The sequence below is a fragment of the Passer domesticus genome, chromosome Z (genome assembly GCF_036417665.1).
Source record: "Passer domesticus isolate bPasDom1 chromosome Z, bPasDom1.hap1, whole genome shotgun sequence".
Classification (NCBI taxonomy): Eukaryota; Metazoa; Chordata; class Aves; order Passeriformes; family Passeridae; genus Passer; species Passer domesticus.
In genome coordinates, this window is record NC_087512.1 from 61,269,833 (window position 1) to 61,284,624 (window position 14,792).

The 14,792-nt window shown below is 36.6% G+C and overlaps 2 protein-coding genes across 10 annotated transcripts in view; one reads left to right on the plus strand and one right to left on the minus strand.

The window, feature by feature from the left end:
* Window positions 1–14,792, plus strand: part of ARSK (arylsulfatase family member K) — a 55,966-nt gene that overhangs the window by 12,116 nt on the left and 29,058 nt on the right. For 6 of the 9 annotated variants that reach the window (XM_064403778.1, XM_064403783.1, XM_064403779.1 and 3 more), the window contains 5 exons: window positions 1,055–1,226; window positions 3,144–3,368; window positions 6,177–6,401; window positions 6,484–6,744; window positions 9,039–9,223. In XM_064403778.1, coding sequence (XP_064259848.1) covers window positions 1,055–1,226; window positions 3,144–3,368; window positions 6,177–6,401; window positions 6,484–6,744; window positions 9,039–9,079 — 924 coding nt within the window. In that variant the 3' untranslated portion in view covers window positions 9,080–9,223. Of the gene's footprint in view, window positions 1–1,054; window positions 1,227–3,143; window positions 3,369–6,176; window positions 6,402–6,483; window positions 6,745–9,038; window positions 9,224–14,792 lie in introns of those variants that run through there. The other 3 variants (XR_010352642.1, XR_010352643.1, XR_010352644.1) reach the window with 1 other exon arrangement.
* Window positions 7,040–14,792, minus strand: part of PCSK5 (proprotein convertase subtilisin/kexin type 5) — a 228,560-nt gene continuing 220,807 nt past the window's right edge. Inside the window, exons 35-37 of the mRNA XM_064403772.1 lie at window positions 13,367–13,482; window positions 11,877–12,063; window positions 7,040–11,318 (exon numbers count right to left, since the gene is read on the minus strand). Coding sequence (XP_064259842.1) covers window positions 10,915–11,318; window positions 11,877–12,063; window positions 13,367–13,482 — 707 coding nt within the window. The 3' untranslated portion in view covers window positions 7,040–10,914. The remainder of the gene's footprint in view (window positions 11,319–11,876; window positions 12,064–13,366; window positions 13,483–14,792) is intronic.

The following is a 14,792-nucleotide window of genomic DNA, read 5'->3' on the forward strand; positions in this document are numbered from 1 at the left end:
TGTAGAAAAGAATAATGGATGGAGAGGGACACTTTTTGCGCTCTTATCTTAAGCAGCTAATAAATACCATTTGCAAAGCCTACAATGTAACTCCAAAATGTAGCCAAGGACCTTGAGCAGTAAGAACATAACTGAAGCATTATTATTTTATCTTAATGATTTTTTTTCTAGCAGTGTTTTTTTCTATTGATCCTAAGGAAACGTAAATTTTGTTGTGTCTATTTGACTGTTACAAAGCCAGGTTTTACTTTGTGGGTGCTTGAACTCTTGCAGATTTATCAACTTGTTTAGCTGTCCAGCTTTTCCTCCAAGTAACAAGTGAAAGTACAAAAGGAAATTGCCTCAAGTTCACTTTTATTTAAGGGAATATTTACAAGTACGACAGCCAAGGGTAATGTGTATGTCAAATTTCAAGACTCTAAAGCTAGTACTGAAGCAGATAATATCTGTGACTGCATAGTTTGAATATACAAATAGATTGGCTTTTTGGTTTCATACTGATGTTACATTTCTTTATAACTAAATGGATTGACATATGTAGAAACATGTAGTAAGTACTAGAAAATTGGATTAATGTAGTCAATTCTTTTTATCAAGATGCCAAGACTTGTCATCACCGTCCTGGAGGCTTTGCCAGACTACATGGTTTTCTGTGTTGTTCTCTAGTCCTACATAACACCCAATCTTTTAGATCCATGGGTTTATCGTTATTCTACAGTTACAAAGATTCTATGCTAATATTCTGTACCTATTCTAGAAGAGTGTTCTGTGATATCTCTCTTAAAAATGTACAGCAGTTGGTGAAGCACATATTTGTGGTTCCTACCCTTAGTTTCTATTACATTTTCATAGGTTTTTAAAAAACAGTTTACCTGTGGAACTGTGGGGATGTATGGAGGAGGTAGCTGCGTGGTGTAACAATTAAGCAGCTAGTGTTTCCTGGGCCACAAATTGAGAACTGTGAATTTATGCTATAATTCTTTTAATTAAATCTGTGTTAAAAATCTTGTTTAATTCAGTTGCTAAAGTAATGTTAATTTCCTCTTATTTTCAGGTAAATTATGAAGCTATTAAAATACCCAAGTGGTCTTCTCTTTCAGAGATGCATCCAGTAGACTATTACTCATCGTACACCAAGAATTGCACAGGAGAGTTTACAAAGGAAGAAGTGAGAAATATTAGAGCATTTTATTATGCTATGTGTGCAGAGACAGATGCCATGCTGGGTAGGTAATGTCTTATTACACAGTGGGTTTTCTAGCTCTGATTTTTTTTTAAAGAAAATGCTGATAAGGCAGATCTTTGGAGGAAAAACATAGCAAATAAAACACCACAATTCACATCTGGGAATAAGTTGTGAAAGTTGCTTATTTAGTCTATATGATAAATGACAGGATGGCCTCTTAGGTGAGTTGAGACCACTCTGAAAAGTAATCACAGCCAGCAGTCAGAAGCTCTGTAGAAAACCAGTGACTGCAGCAAAATAGGGCATGACCAATTGCACTGGTTTAAAACCCAATGGGAAAATTACCCCATGCAAGCTGCCCCTCCTCCCCCATTCCCTTTTGACAGCACAGGAAATACTAGGAGAGACCAGAAGTGGGAACAACAATTTTACTGAAAAACTCAAAATAAAGAACAATGTACATAAAAGAAGACACACAAGGAGAGTGCTCCACCCAGAGGAAGGGTGTTCACCAAAAAAAAGCAAAAACACCCTCCAAAGACAGTACCTAGTGTAGTTTTCCCAGACAAAGACAAGATGGCACCTGTCATCTCCATCCCCCCCACACTGGACCATGCAGCTTGGAAAAACCAAAGCAATGAGGCAAAAAAGTTTCTGCAATTTATTATCCTTCCTCCAGCCTAGAGGAAACAATGGAAAACAGGGACAGAACAAAGCCTGGAGAGCTCATTAATCCAGATAAAGTGTCTGGCTCTGCAAGTGTTGGCTCTGACAGTGGCAGCAGTGGCAGAAGCACTAGCAGCAGTGGTGACAGCAGCATTTTGTCTCATCTTCCCACTGCTCCAGGAATAGTTGCAGTTTGTCAGGGTTTCAGAAACAGTTACAGCCGCCCTTGATTTCAACAACAGTTAAGTGAACAAATCACACATTTCCACTACCGAGGTAAGACTGAATTCTCTTCAACACACCGTAGCATCTCTTGCTGAAAGCCATGCTGCCTCCATGACATAGGTGGTATGTTATTAAATAGTGCTGGAAACTCCACCCTTCTTTTCCTCTGTACCCAGGACACCCATGTACAAGAGGAACTAAATCTCTTTTATTAAGTGCTAACTGAAATAATGGAAACATTTTTGGGAAGGGGACTGACTGTAAAAGCTGAGCTGGAAGAAAAAGATAAATTTTAGGGCATAAGTCATTTTCCTTAGAGGCCAATTTCAAATGTGTAGACTGGATAACAGCTGTTACACATCGACTGAAGAACAAAGTTACATTTGGAATGTCTCCTAGAAGCACATTATTGAAAGTTATGAAGAAATAATTAATTGTACATTCAGAAGTCTTCAGAGTTTGCAGGAATGTCTACAAATAAAAATGCAAATTGGTCTTAATTTACAGCATTTTATTTTTTAATTTGAAAAGTGACCATGAATGAACAAGAATTTGTTTGCATACCAACATGAAATTCATGATCAAATAAGTGAATCTTTTAGGCATATGACCTAAACCAGGACAGCATATCAGATTGGTAAAGTGAATTAAAATACATAGAATTGCTCCTCCTCATTTTATGAATAAAAATAAATTAATGGAAACCTTACAGGTTTAGGAAATAAGGGACTGCAAAGTAACCGCACTGCAGTTGTAGTTTTATAACATCTTTTAACTAGTATGTTTAGGCATGAATCATCCTAAAGTTTTAAAATTTAAGATGCCTAAGTGCTTTGCTTTACTACCAACTTCATTGATCTTGGCCCTGTCTTTGTTGAATAAATGTACATACAAAAATAGAGGAGTATATGTTGTGTTTTCATTGCACAAATGTATGTGCAGCAAAAGAGGAGTTTCCTCCACTGGAATGGGAGTGTTCCTTGAAATTTACAAGCTGCTTTGTAGGTAAAGACCTTGGAAGAAGTATTTTGAATGTATCCTTTTCATTATCTTTTTGTTATTTCAGGTGAGGTTATTTCAGCTCTGCGAGATACTGGGCTTCTTGGAAAAACAATCATTATATTCACTGCAGATCATGGAGAACTTGCTATGGAACACCGTCAGTTCTATAAAATGAGCATGTATGAAGGAAGTTCCCACATTCCTCTTTTAGTTATGGGGCCAGGTTTAAGAGAACAGCACCAAATACCAAATGTAGTATCTCTTGTGGATATCTATCCTACTATGCTTGGTGAGTTAAATAATTTCAGGTGACAATTTTTTTTCCCCCTTTTACCATTACTATTCTGTATTTGTATCATAATAGTCAGAATGATGTCTCAGCTTTGAGGGAATATATTAACAGAACAGGAGATAATTTATCTGTTGACCGTAAAAAGTAAAAAATGGATGAAAAAATAAAGAAATTGATTGTCTTCCTTATGTAACTGTCATCCACATAATTACACTGACTGATTATATATAGGATTATTTGTTAGTAAAAAAAGGGAATAAACCCCATTTTAGATATGAATAATCCTTGCTAGCCTCACACCCCACGGTTTACTGTAGAAATTTCGGTGTAAACGCATCCAGAGATGAGATTAAACTTGAAAGGAGAAGGACAGGTTCATTAACTTAGCAAAGGAATGTCTTTTATGAAGAGCCATGTGGAAGAAGTGTGATGAAAGCTTTGTGTAGGAAATGTAAAAGTTATCTGGGCACATGTAAAAAGATGTGATAATGGATATCCATTCTTACCTTATGAGATTTGAAAATACTCAGTATTGGACAGAGAACAAAATAAAAATAACTAAAATTATTGAGATGGAAATCACTTTTAAGAGGGAATTTTTGAACACTTATATGTGATAAATCATGCAAGAGACAATTCTGATTGGAATTAAATATCAGGTAAAGTTATCTTTTGAGGCTTTATCTGTGATCTTTTAGGCTTCCAATCAGGAAAAATGTTCTTTTCAAATCAGTCTGGAAGGCTTCCTCTCTAAGAGGTGTCACATGTACACCGCAATTGCCTGGAGAACATGAGTGAATAAAACTGTAGTTTTAGCATAAATGTCAGTGAAAAATCCACTTCTATATTGTTTTAAGTTGATTTTCTAAAAAGTAAACAGAAGTTATTTATCTGTTTGTGTCTTCTCAAAGCTTTTGAACCAGTTATCTAGTGACAAATATGATATAAAATCTGAGTGGCTTTCTCTTCCAAATTTTAACATCGGAATTGTTATGTGTATGTATTTATACTACATATGGATCTTATACAAGTTATGGTAGCCTATGTAAAGAGTTAAAAATCTCTTATTTCTTTGTCTCTTCTTCCCAAGTGAGATAATTGGTTGGATGGTTTAACATCCTTCTGTCTTTTCCTCCTGGGAGTTTTTTCATTTGGGCTTTCTTCTCCCAGAACTTTGTGTGCGTAATTCATTCCTTCTGTTCTGGCACCTCCCCTTCTCTGTACTCTGAATGTCAAAAAGCATGTACGATGAAAATTAAAACTTGAAGAGCCATCTCTATCATGTATTGTGTTCTCAGTCTGCATGCTGCTGCTGACTAGTGAGGAAACAGATTACAAGTCTATTTTTGTGACATCTAATTGCTTTGCTTTGTGTTATCACAGGGAAATAATCTCTCTTAAGACGCCATCTAAGTGCTTTGGCCAAGACTGCCTCCTGCACTGGCTTTGAGAATAAGTGCAAGTGTTTTGATTCCAGCAGAACCTGTGTGATATAAATGTACAGTCAGAACTGCAACAGCTCTTGCCTTTTGTAACAGGATATAGCATAATCTCCAGGCAGCACTAGCTTTGTTGTTATTTCTGTATGGAAATACCTTTGGCTTGCTATTGGAAAAGCAGGAGCTGCTGAATGGCTGGAACACTCTTTGCACATAGGGAATCCAGTTACTGCAAGTAATAGTTTACTGGTTTAGGATGACAGAAGAACCTAGATCTCTTTTTCATTTGTTGGAATATAGTATGTATTTGTTCAAATTTTTTTGCCCATGAATGACCAGGAGCTGCTTGCTGGGGTTTACATGTTATGGGTCTTGGTACTTTGTCAGATGCTGGCTGGGCAGAGGACAAAAAGGAAGATGTGTGCTGATGAAGGAAAGAGTCACCTATGAGTAATTTATATGCACACAGTATCAACACTCTGTGCAAAATAGATTAAATACTACCACAGTGCTCTGTGAAATGGAAAGTTTTGAATTTTGAATAACGATAAATATGGTTTAGTGGCATGATCAAAAATAGCAGTACTGTCATAGGTGGTTTTTGGACATGCTAGGGATTTTCAGCTATGTTTTTCAGAATGTTTCTGAAAAACCTTTGCTGTCTTTTAACCTGATCTTTTGGAAGCTAGAGAAACTTCTGGTATAAGTTGATGCTGAGGAGTTTATGGATATTACAGCATCTTCTAGTGGCCGTCTGGTAGGCTACGGAGTCATCCAGTGTTTTCCGTACATGCACTATGTTGATACCACCTCAAATATCATCTTTTTCTCCAGTCCTGCCAAAGAAGCAAGTAGCCCTGCTCCTCAGGTTTCCCTACCAGTTATAGGTGATAATAATGGTCACCTTTTATGAAGCATTTCATTATTCACTAATGAAGAATGCTACAGATGAGCTTAGCACCGTTACTGTTCGAGACAAATGGTTGCAGCATGTTGGATGTGGAGCCTTTAGGATCCTTTCATGCTGTGTTATTCTTTTTCTTCTGCCTGATATAGTCAGAGCAAAAGAGAAACGTTTGCAACCACAATTAAGGAATAAAACAGCACCATCTGTCAAAGGAGACTATAGTGATCCCTTTTCACAAACTTCTGTTAAAGGTTGAGTTATACATAGGTGATATATTTCTTCAAGATGCTGGGCAGCTTGCCTTGGGAAGTTCCTTAAGGTATTTTTTATTGTGCATTTTGAGGTAATAATTAGGAGAGCACATTTTATTATCCACATTCAGATATTGGTAGCATTGTGTTAGACTTTTTTAAAACTGAAAACTGAAGTAGGATTTTTGTTTTGTGTATCTTTCCTTAGATATAGCAAGAATTCCTGTCCCACAGAACCTCAGTGGATATTCTCTTATACCACTGCTACGTGAAAAAGCTGAGAGCGAAGCGTCACCCAGAGGACCTCGGCCCTCATGGGTGCTGAGTGAGTTCCATGGGTGCAATGTCAATTCCTCTGTGTATATGCTGAGAACTGGCAAGTGGAAATACATCACATACTCGGATGGCTCTTCAGTACTGCCCCAACTCTTTGGTATGCTGCTTTTATGTCTTGACTGACTTCTTAATTTACTTCAGTTCAAATTAAACCTTAACTGACTTTTTGTTTTTTACAGACCTTACTGCTGATCCAGATGAGCTTACAAATCTTGCCATAAAATTCCCAGTAACTGTACGTTCTTTGGACAAAATACTTCGCTCTATAGTAAACTATCCAAAGGTTTCTACTTCTGTTCAAGAGTATAATAAACAACAGTTTATCAGTTGGAAACAAAGTTTGGGTCATAATTACTCAAGTGTTATTGCAAACCTTAGGTGGCATCAAGACTGGTTAAAGGACCCAAAAAAGTATGAGAATGCAATTGACAAGTGGCTTGGTAAGTAGATACAGACAACCTGGATTTCATATGAATGAGGATATAAAAACATTATGCATTTGTAATATTATGCTGTATTTCAAATGGTAGAATTATTTTCTTATATAACCTATTGAAAGTAAAGATAACTGAACTGCTACTGCTTTATGTCAGAAAGGCGAGAGCATTTTTGTAACTAGCCAGCATAACAAAACTAGAGTTTTAGATGTTATTATTCTGTAAGTAAGTGTATATAGAAAGGGTAGTGCACAAATACTAATTGTGTGTATGTAATATTTAGCTGATTGCAAAAGTACAGAGTATTAAGCATTCAAACTCAACAGGAACTTCCATTTATAAGAAAAAGCAAGGGTTATAAAACTAAGTAAAGTACCAGTTGCAGTGCAATTTCCTGTGTGTATTATAAGTCTAGATTGAATAGACATTCATCAAAAAGTTGGTAACCAGTACAGGTCTGAACATAGATGTGGGTCATGCGAGTACTTAACTATATCAGCATTCCTATGTTACATGTGATTGACTCCCTACGTTTTCAAGGTCTGCCTGCTAATCTCTTGCTCCTCTCTGGTCATCATCATAAATTAAAAAGAAAAACCCTTCTTGCCAAACCTATGAGTAGAGCAGTTCTCTGAAAAATGATAGTGTGATTTGCATAAAATAAAATAAAAACTGCTTGAATGCAGTTAGATCCTGCAAGTAAATGCTTTAATGCCCATCGGTGAGTGGAGAATTGAAACCTAAAATGTACACAGAGGAGACACAATTGAAGCTTGCAGGAAGAGTTAACGGAAAAATACTGTTTCCCATTTTTCCAGTGACTGACAAAAAAAGTAGTTTTGGAAGAAGGTAAGATTTAGGTAACAACTCTTCCATTTATGGGAATATGTAATTACAGCAGTGCTTAGGTTTGCTAATTCTTGGTCACCATCATTGCTGCTATAGTACCAGTTCACAATGACATTATACTTCATACATAAAATGTTTTCTGGAATCTGTTATTAAATGCTCAGTAGTAGCAGTAAGCCAGTAAAAATAAGCATAAAAATGAGACATATTTTCTGATGGCTCCACACTCATTTAATGAGCAACTTCCCACACAGAGTTAAAAAATCTTGAAAACCTGTATCACATGCCATTATAATTCTTATTAAAATGAGTTCAGGTACAGTTGAAATTACTTAAACAAAATAAATGGGCTACATAATTAGAGGAAGTATTTATATCCATACGAAAATTTGTTCAAGAGAAAAAAGAATAAAGAAATTTTCTCACTTTCCAGAGGTCTGGACAAAATGCAGTACATTGTCCAAAACAGAGTAAAATAAAATTATGGTGAACTGGATGTGTTCCCTGTGTGTGCTTTTAAATGATTGAATGTTTAAAATGTAAGGAAAATTGTATTTTGCCAGTTTTGTGAACAGTGCTTTCCTTGAAGAGATGAGCCTTGAAGAGAACTCACTGATGTTAGGTTTACAAAACTGCCATTTTTGATAGTCTCTCTAATGGAGGAACAAATAGGAAGAAAACCTTGCAATAACATCTTGTGCCACAGACTGTCCAGAGAAGCCCAGTGCATGCAGACGGGCTTCTTGAAAATTCAGTAAACCCCAGGAATGGGCCAGCTCACAGAGCAGAGCTTGTTTTTGTTCAGGAGACCAGGTAAAATCATTCTTCTGCTGGGTCACATGGCTTGCAGTCATGGAATTGTAATATGGAATACCTCTCCTCCAAAAACACGAAGTAGAAAGATGAAAGAGAAATTATTAAAACAGAAGGCCACACTTGCTAGTGTTGTATTTAGAAAAGTTTTAGTATCTGTTAGTCTTGAGGAATAATTAGAAAGATTTGTGTTTTCCAGGAGACCAGAACTTGATAAATTAGTTTGTGACAATGGGAGTCAGAGCTGGGAAATGGTGATGATAGGTAAAAAGGACTAGAAAATATTAAAAAAATAATTGGATACCTTTATTTCAGGATAAAGTATAAGAAACTTAGCTTAATAGAATGGGCAAAATAATTCAGAAAAACAGAATTTCCTTTGTGTTCTTTTGTGTTCTCTGTATTTTTTTTTACTGCCTCCCTTGGTTCTACCAGTTTTCCATGAAGTTTCTTGAGAAGCAAGACTAGAATTCTTTCCTTGTGCTTTTATTTTCTTGGTCTTCTTTTAGACTCTTGGCAGGGTTTTCTAGTTGTAGACACTGTAAAGGGATACAGGTTGCTAAATCTGTGTCTCCTTGAGTACTGTTTTCAAACTTAACTCTTTCAAAAATATTGAATGTGGTTTTCTCTTACAGAAGATATTGATGCTCTTCTGGGCATCTGTGAAAGATGTTGATATTTGACTGGCTGGATTGGGATGGACAGACACCCTTCCCCAACAAACCTAATTTAAAGCCCTCTTCAGGAGTCTGGCAAGTCTCTGACCAAAGATGCTTTTTCCCTGCTTTGTCAGATGGGCTCCATTGCCCCCAGGAAACCAAGGCATGGCAAAAGGGCTGAGTAACCAAAGTCCTGAGTATGGCACCATGATTCCAATCATTTGTTGCCCTTCCAGAGTCATTTGGCCCTTTCACAATAATATAATTTCATTACCTATGAGCCCATTAAAAAAACACACATTATCATTCTGGTTTCAGATTGCTCAGGCATAACTAAGAATAAGCCTTTGAAATGTGAGGAAGTGTGTCAAAGCACATCCTCACAGTTGTGTAATGAGCCATTAGCAACAAGAATAAAGCATATTGTTAAGTTTAACAAGTTTGGAAAACCAGGATAGCAGTATCATCTTTCAGGCTGATTTTTCACTCTTCTTTTCCTCTTCTGTTTTTTTAGATTTTAAAGAGAAAGACAACGTGTCTTTCTGTAGCTTTTGCTAAACATAGGTACTTGTTTCAGCTTTTGTGAAGTCACATTACCTTTAATTCTTCTCTCTTACTGAAGATGCAATGACTAGAAGGTTAAAATTAAAATTGGAAGCAATAAACCTCTCCATAAATCATCTTTAATCTTGCAGATGGAACTATCCTGAGGTCTTTAGGCTTACGTAATACTGAAAATTCCACTGAGGCATTGAGCCATGAAAAACTGGTGGTTTTACACAATTCCTTGTAAACAGTATACCTATATATATACCCTTACTGTTTTTAGAGCAGATCCGTACTGGAAACCTAGAGAAACTCTGAGTTTTAATGAAGTGTGTGAATAACAGCATATATAAGATGGCTGAAGAATTTATTTTTCACAATAAATGGCCATACTTTTCTTTAGAATTATAAATTTTTATTTCTGTAATAGTAATAAAAATTACCAGAAAAGTGCAAATATCCCCTTTGCCATTGTCTGAGCATCCTGAGCCATTTGCAATATAAACACCACCTGTTTATGGTGCAGAATTGGTGTGTGCCATGCTTATAGACAATACTGCCCTTTGTTGTAAACTGAGAAATTAATCTGTAAAATGCAAGATTTCTTGACAAACACTGCAGTAAAGATTAATCAGAGGCTGATATATAAAATATTTTTGTTCTATTTCTTATAAACTGTGAATAAGATAGTTATGAGAAGTAGTTAGAATCCTAAGTCTTAAAATATTGTGTCATAGATACACAAATTCACAGGAAAGTACGCTGTAAAGATTATGAAATGGAACATGTTTGCTTCAGGGAACACCAGGTGATTATGAAGAAAATCTAAGTAAATTCCTTCAAGTTGCCTCTTCTGTTATGAATTGTCGAGTAACTCTAATCACAAATTAGTGAACTACTGGCACCCTCTCCCAGTGTCATTCGTAAAGTAGATAACACCCGTCTTGCTTATCACATTTCTAGTAGTGATTGGCAGGGTTCTCCAAAAAGGTCTGAAGAAAAGTTTGTGTTAGTTACACAAATACGTATAGGGAAAGGATTATTCTCCACACAAATGCATAGAAACTTGATCTCTTAACCAGATTATATCTGGAGTGCTACTTAAAAGCCTAGGAAAGATTTATTTTGAGAAAAGGAATTTCTAGAAATATTTCTAGAAATTATTCTTCTTAAACAATAATTAATAGCAAAAAATTTGGAGGTCAGAATGCTATCAAGTAACTAAACATTATTAACTAAATAGCTATGATTTCGTGGGAAAAACAGTAGAATAGGACTAATTTACTGTTACTAAACTAGTAAAAAGTTATCTAAATGAGTAACTTTCATCATCGTATTCTAGCTCATCTTCCTCATCATCCTCCAAAAGTCCATATTTAAATTTGTGATAAATTGTGCCATCCTTGCCCATGTATACAATGTCATCTTCGTCATCATCATCTTCATAATCTCTATCTCTGTATTCAATCACTTGATCCTCATGATAACTGGGATTCTTGTGGTAGTTGCTCACAGAGGAAGGAAAGGTTTTGGAGTGATTTGTCAGCTTCTCATATCGTCCTTTATTGACGGGCTGGGTTTTGGTTTGTGCCTTTCTCCAGATGAATACAATGGCTCCAATGACAAGCAGAAGCAAAATGCAAGTGATAACAAAGAAAATAGTTTTGCTTTTTTGCCCAGGGGGTAGCGTTGTCTGTAATACGCAGTCATCTACAACAGCAATTAAAAACAAAAGAACAACAAAAAAAAAAGGGTGAAATGAGCTTGCAGTTGTCTGTGTGTGTCTTAAAAGTCTGGTACAGTGTGTCTGGTGCAGTAATAGCAGTCAACAAAACACCTATCTTTTCTGGTACCACAATGATATTTTTGTTGTTCTTTTGCAGCAAAGATGTCAGTAAGGTTGTTGGGATATCTATTCTTCATTATTTGATTTGAAATAATGAGAAAGAAGCCAAAAAGCTAGCAGGCACACAAATGCAATGAGACTCAGATGTCTGTTAACTGAAGTAAGCTAATTCATAAACCAGTGAGTTTATGAAATGCTGGGCCATTTAACATAGTACTTGTGAGTGTGAGAAGTTTCCATCTCCCGCACCAGACATAATGGTTGTTATTTGAATAAAACCTTCCCTATTTTGATGAAGCAGTAGAAACATACTGTTTATCAATAGCACATTTTTGCTCTAGTCTAGTTTTCAGGCAGCATAATATCAGCATAATCAACCATAAAACACTTGGCACTATTCCTGCTTTTCAGCATGGTCATACCTTGTGTTTCACTGCAGTCACAGCACTCTGGGGTTTCTGCTGGGTCTGTGTTGCTGCAGCAGGGCAGGCAGCGGCTTTGCTCCAGGAAGAGCTGCATGCTGGCTGGACAGACTGTGCAGTTGAGAGGACCAGGTCCCTTGCACTCAGTGCATGAGCTGTCACATCTCTCACACTTGGGTTTGTTCTCCTTCAAACACAGAACACAAGCAATGCATCTCTAATTTTGTGTGATTTGGACCTGACCTGGCAGTTCTATCCTGTCATTCACCATCGTGGTTGTCATCTCAGGCACCATGAGTGTCAATGTGAAGATACAATACAAAATTCAAAATTTTCTGTTTTCTGATTACTCAGTGATCTGCTTGTGAGATGTAAAGTGTTGTAAAATCTTAGAGATCCACCTAGCTAGGCAGGATGTTAAAATTTACTCATTATTTTAAGCTTTTTGTGCCAGAAAAGTAACTGACATGGAAGAAGCAATGTGAAACGTTCTGGGAAAAAGCTGAGAGTATGAATTATGCTTCTTTAGGGAAGAAGTGGAAGTAAGGAATAAAGGTGGTTAGAAATTTTTAGCAAAAGCGATTTCTCTTCGATTGTATGGCCTTTTTTTTGTTCTGTGGAAACAGCTTAGATTCAACTACTCTTCCTAAAATACAGGCTTCTGGGAACCTCTGTTTACAGAGACTGCCAGAGATCATTGTGATCACACCTGCTTTGCAGAATGCTCCAAGTCAGTGGTTTCAGTGTTTGGAATGCTCACAGTTCCAGGCCATGGCACATTTTCACTGTGAACATCTGGAAACTCCAATAAGCTTTCACCAAACTTGCAGTTAGGATTGCAAGGCTGTTTATCCTGGATGGAAGAATCTGTGCAAGATTGCAGGATTGTAGCTGTTCATAATTTCTTAGAGTCAAAGCTCTTGCAAAGACCTGCACACCTGTGTGGTCCCCAGCCTCAAATAAGGCCATTTTCTCAGATTCAGTGCTATGAATTAGGGCTATCAAGAAGATATTCCAGGACAGAGACTCCAGGCATGCCTTGCTGCTATATTATTGAATAAATATCTTTAGAAGGCAATTGGTGTGGAAATCTGGAAGGTGGAGTGCCCAGGCTTATGGCACAGACCCAAACCTAATCCTGTTCAATTAAACATACAGCTGTGTTAATTTCAGCCTGTCCCACTGGAGCTTTCTACCAGAAAAGCTGTCAATCAAAAATGCGGAAGGATTTCTTACATAAAAGGCATCAGAAATCCAAGAGGAAATCTCAGTTATACTGGAAGAAAAAAACACTGTATCATTAATAGAACTGATTTGTTCATGTAGTTTTGATATCTTTGTTGACTATAAGGTAATCCCAGAAAGAGAAACAAGGCTTCCCCTGCCAAAAGACAAAAAAAGTAAGCATACTTAAAGATAGGCACCATGAAAAACTCAGGGAAGATCCATGTGTTGTTTGTGTTGTGTACAAAAAGCCTTCAAGTAGGTACCTTTTGTCCTGGTGTCTCCTGGACTTTGTATTCACCTACAAAACAGTCTGAGTTGCACATTCCATTTAATAAACTGTAGCTCCATACACAAGATGTGCAGCTGAATGCTCCTTTCCCTAGACAGGCAAACAAAACACCGATATTATAACAGTGAATGTCAGCTAACTTCCTTTAAAAATTATACTGACCACTACTATGAAGCAAAAGGATGTTTGTCTGTGACAACAATCATTAGTGCTGGGTTCCACATGAAGAGGTTGGTATTAGAAAAACTTATGCCTGGTTCTGGGGCTTTATGTGCAAACAAAATTTATTTCTTACGTGTTCTGATAGTCATGAAAAGATGATTTCAGAATCAGTTGTATGGGGAATCTCTGACATAGTCAGGAAAATAAATTAGGTCAGAGCACTGAAGTAAAATGTGGAAAACCAAATTCTGTCCTTCACAAAATCCATACTTATTTGCCCTGTTAACTATTTTCAACAACCATGAGTTAGCAATATTTATATTTGAATAGAAAAATAACCTATTTAGTTGCATAAGAAAAAACATTATTCACTAGGTACAGCCAGAGGACCATATGCACCTTGTGTGTCAGAGACTCTTTTTAAAAAAAGACAGATGCTGCAAGCAGTATTTCTGTGAAGCACTGAGTAGATGGGTTTGTCTTAAGTGTCAAGATGCATCCATCCATTTCCCTGCACCTAGATGTTTTCTGCCATTGTCTGAAAGGAAGAAAATGAAAATGCAAGGAACTGACATAAGCAGATGTTAAACTGCTGAAATTAGTAACCTTCTATAACACAAAGAACTTCCTATATTACTGTGCAATTCATGGTTTTCCTTACTGCTCTTGACAAAGAGACACCGTGCTCTTTGCTGATATATCAGCTATGCAGATACATTTCAGACTGGCGTGTGTTTTATAATTCTGTCTTTGTAATGATGATAAAAATTCTGTTCCATAGTATTTATGCCAAATAATGTGAAAAACAGAGGAGATGGTCTGTAAATTAAAATGCCTATCTTTTTTATTGCAAATCCAAAGAAAAATATTTCTGGTACTTTTCATAATGTTCTTATACAATTATGTTGTATGAATGTGGCTTCATTCTAAGTGTAATTTCCACATATATCACTGTGTTGCAATTAGCCATCTGTACTATCCAGTATATCCACTATCCAAAACAGTTTGTGTGTTACAATGCATGGTCTTCTAAGCTGCAACATGGAACCCATTAGCTGTAATCTCGTGTTGTTCAGGTAAAAAAGGACACCAGATGGGTCCAAGAGGATTAATGCTTTTTGTTTCAGAAGTGGTTTGATTAAGAAATTAAAGGAAATAAGTGGTTTAATTAGGAAAATTGAGAAACCAAAATCAATGTCTCACAGAGTGAAATAGTATCTGAAAGTTAACATTGTGAA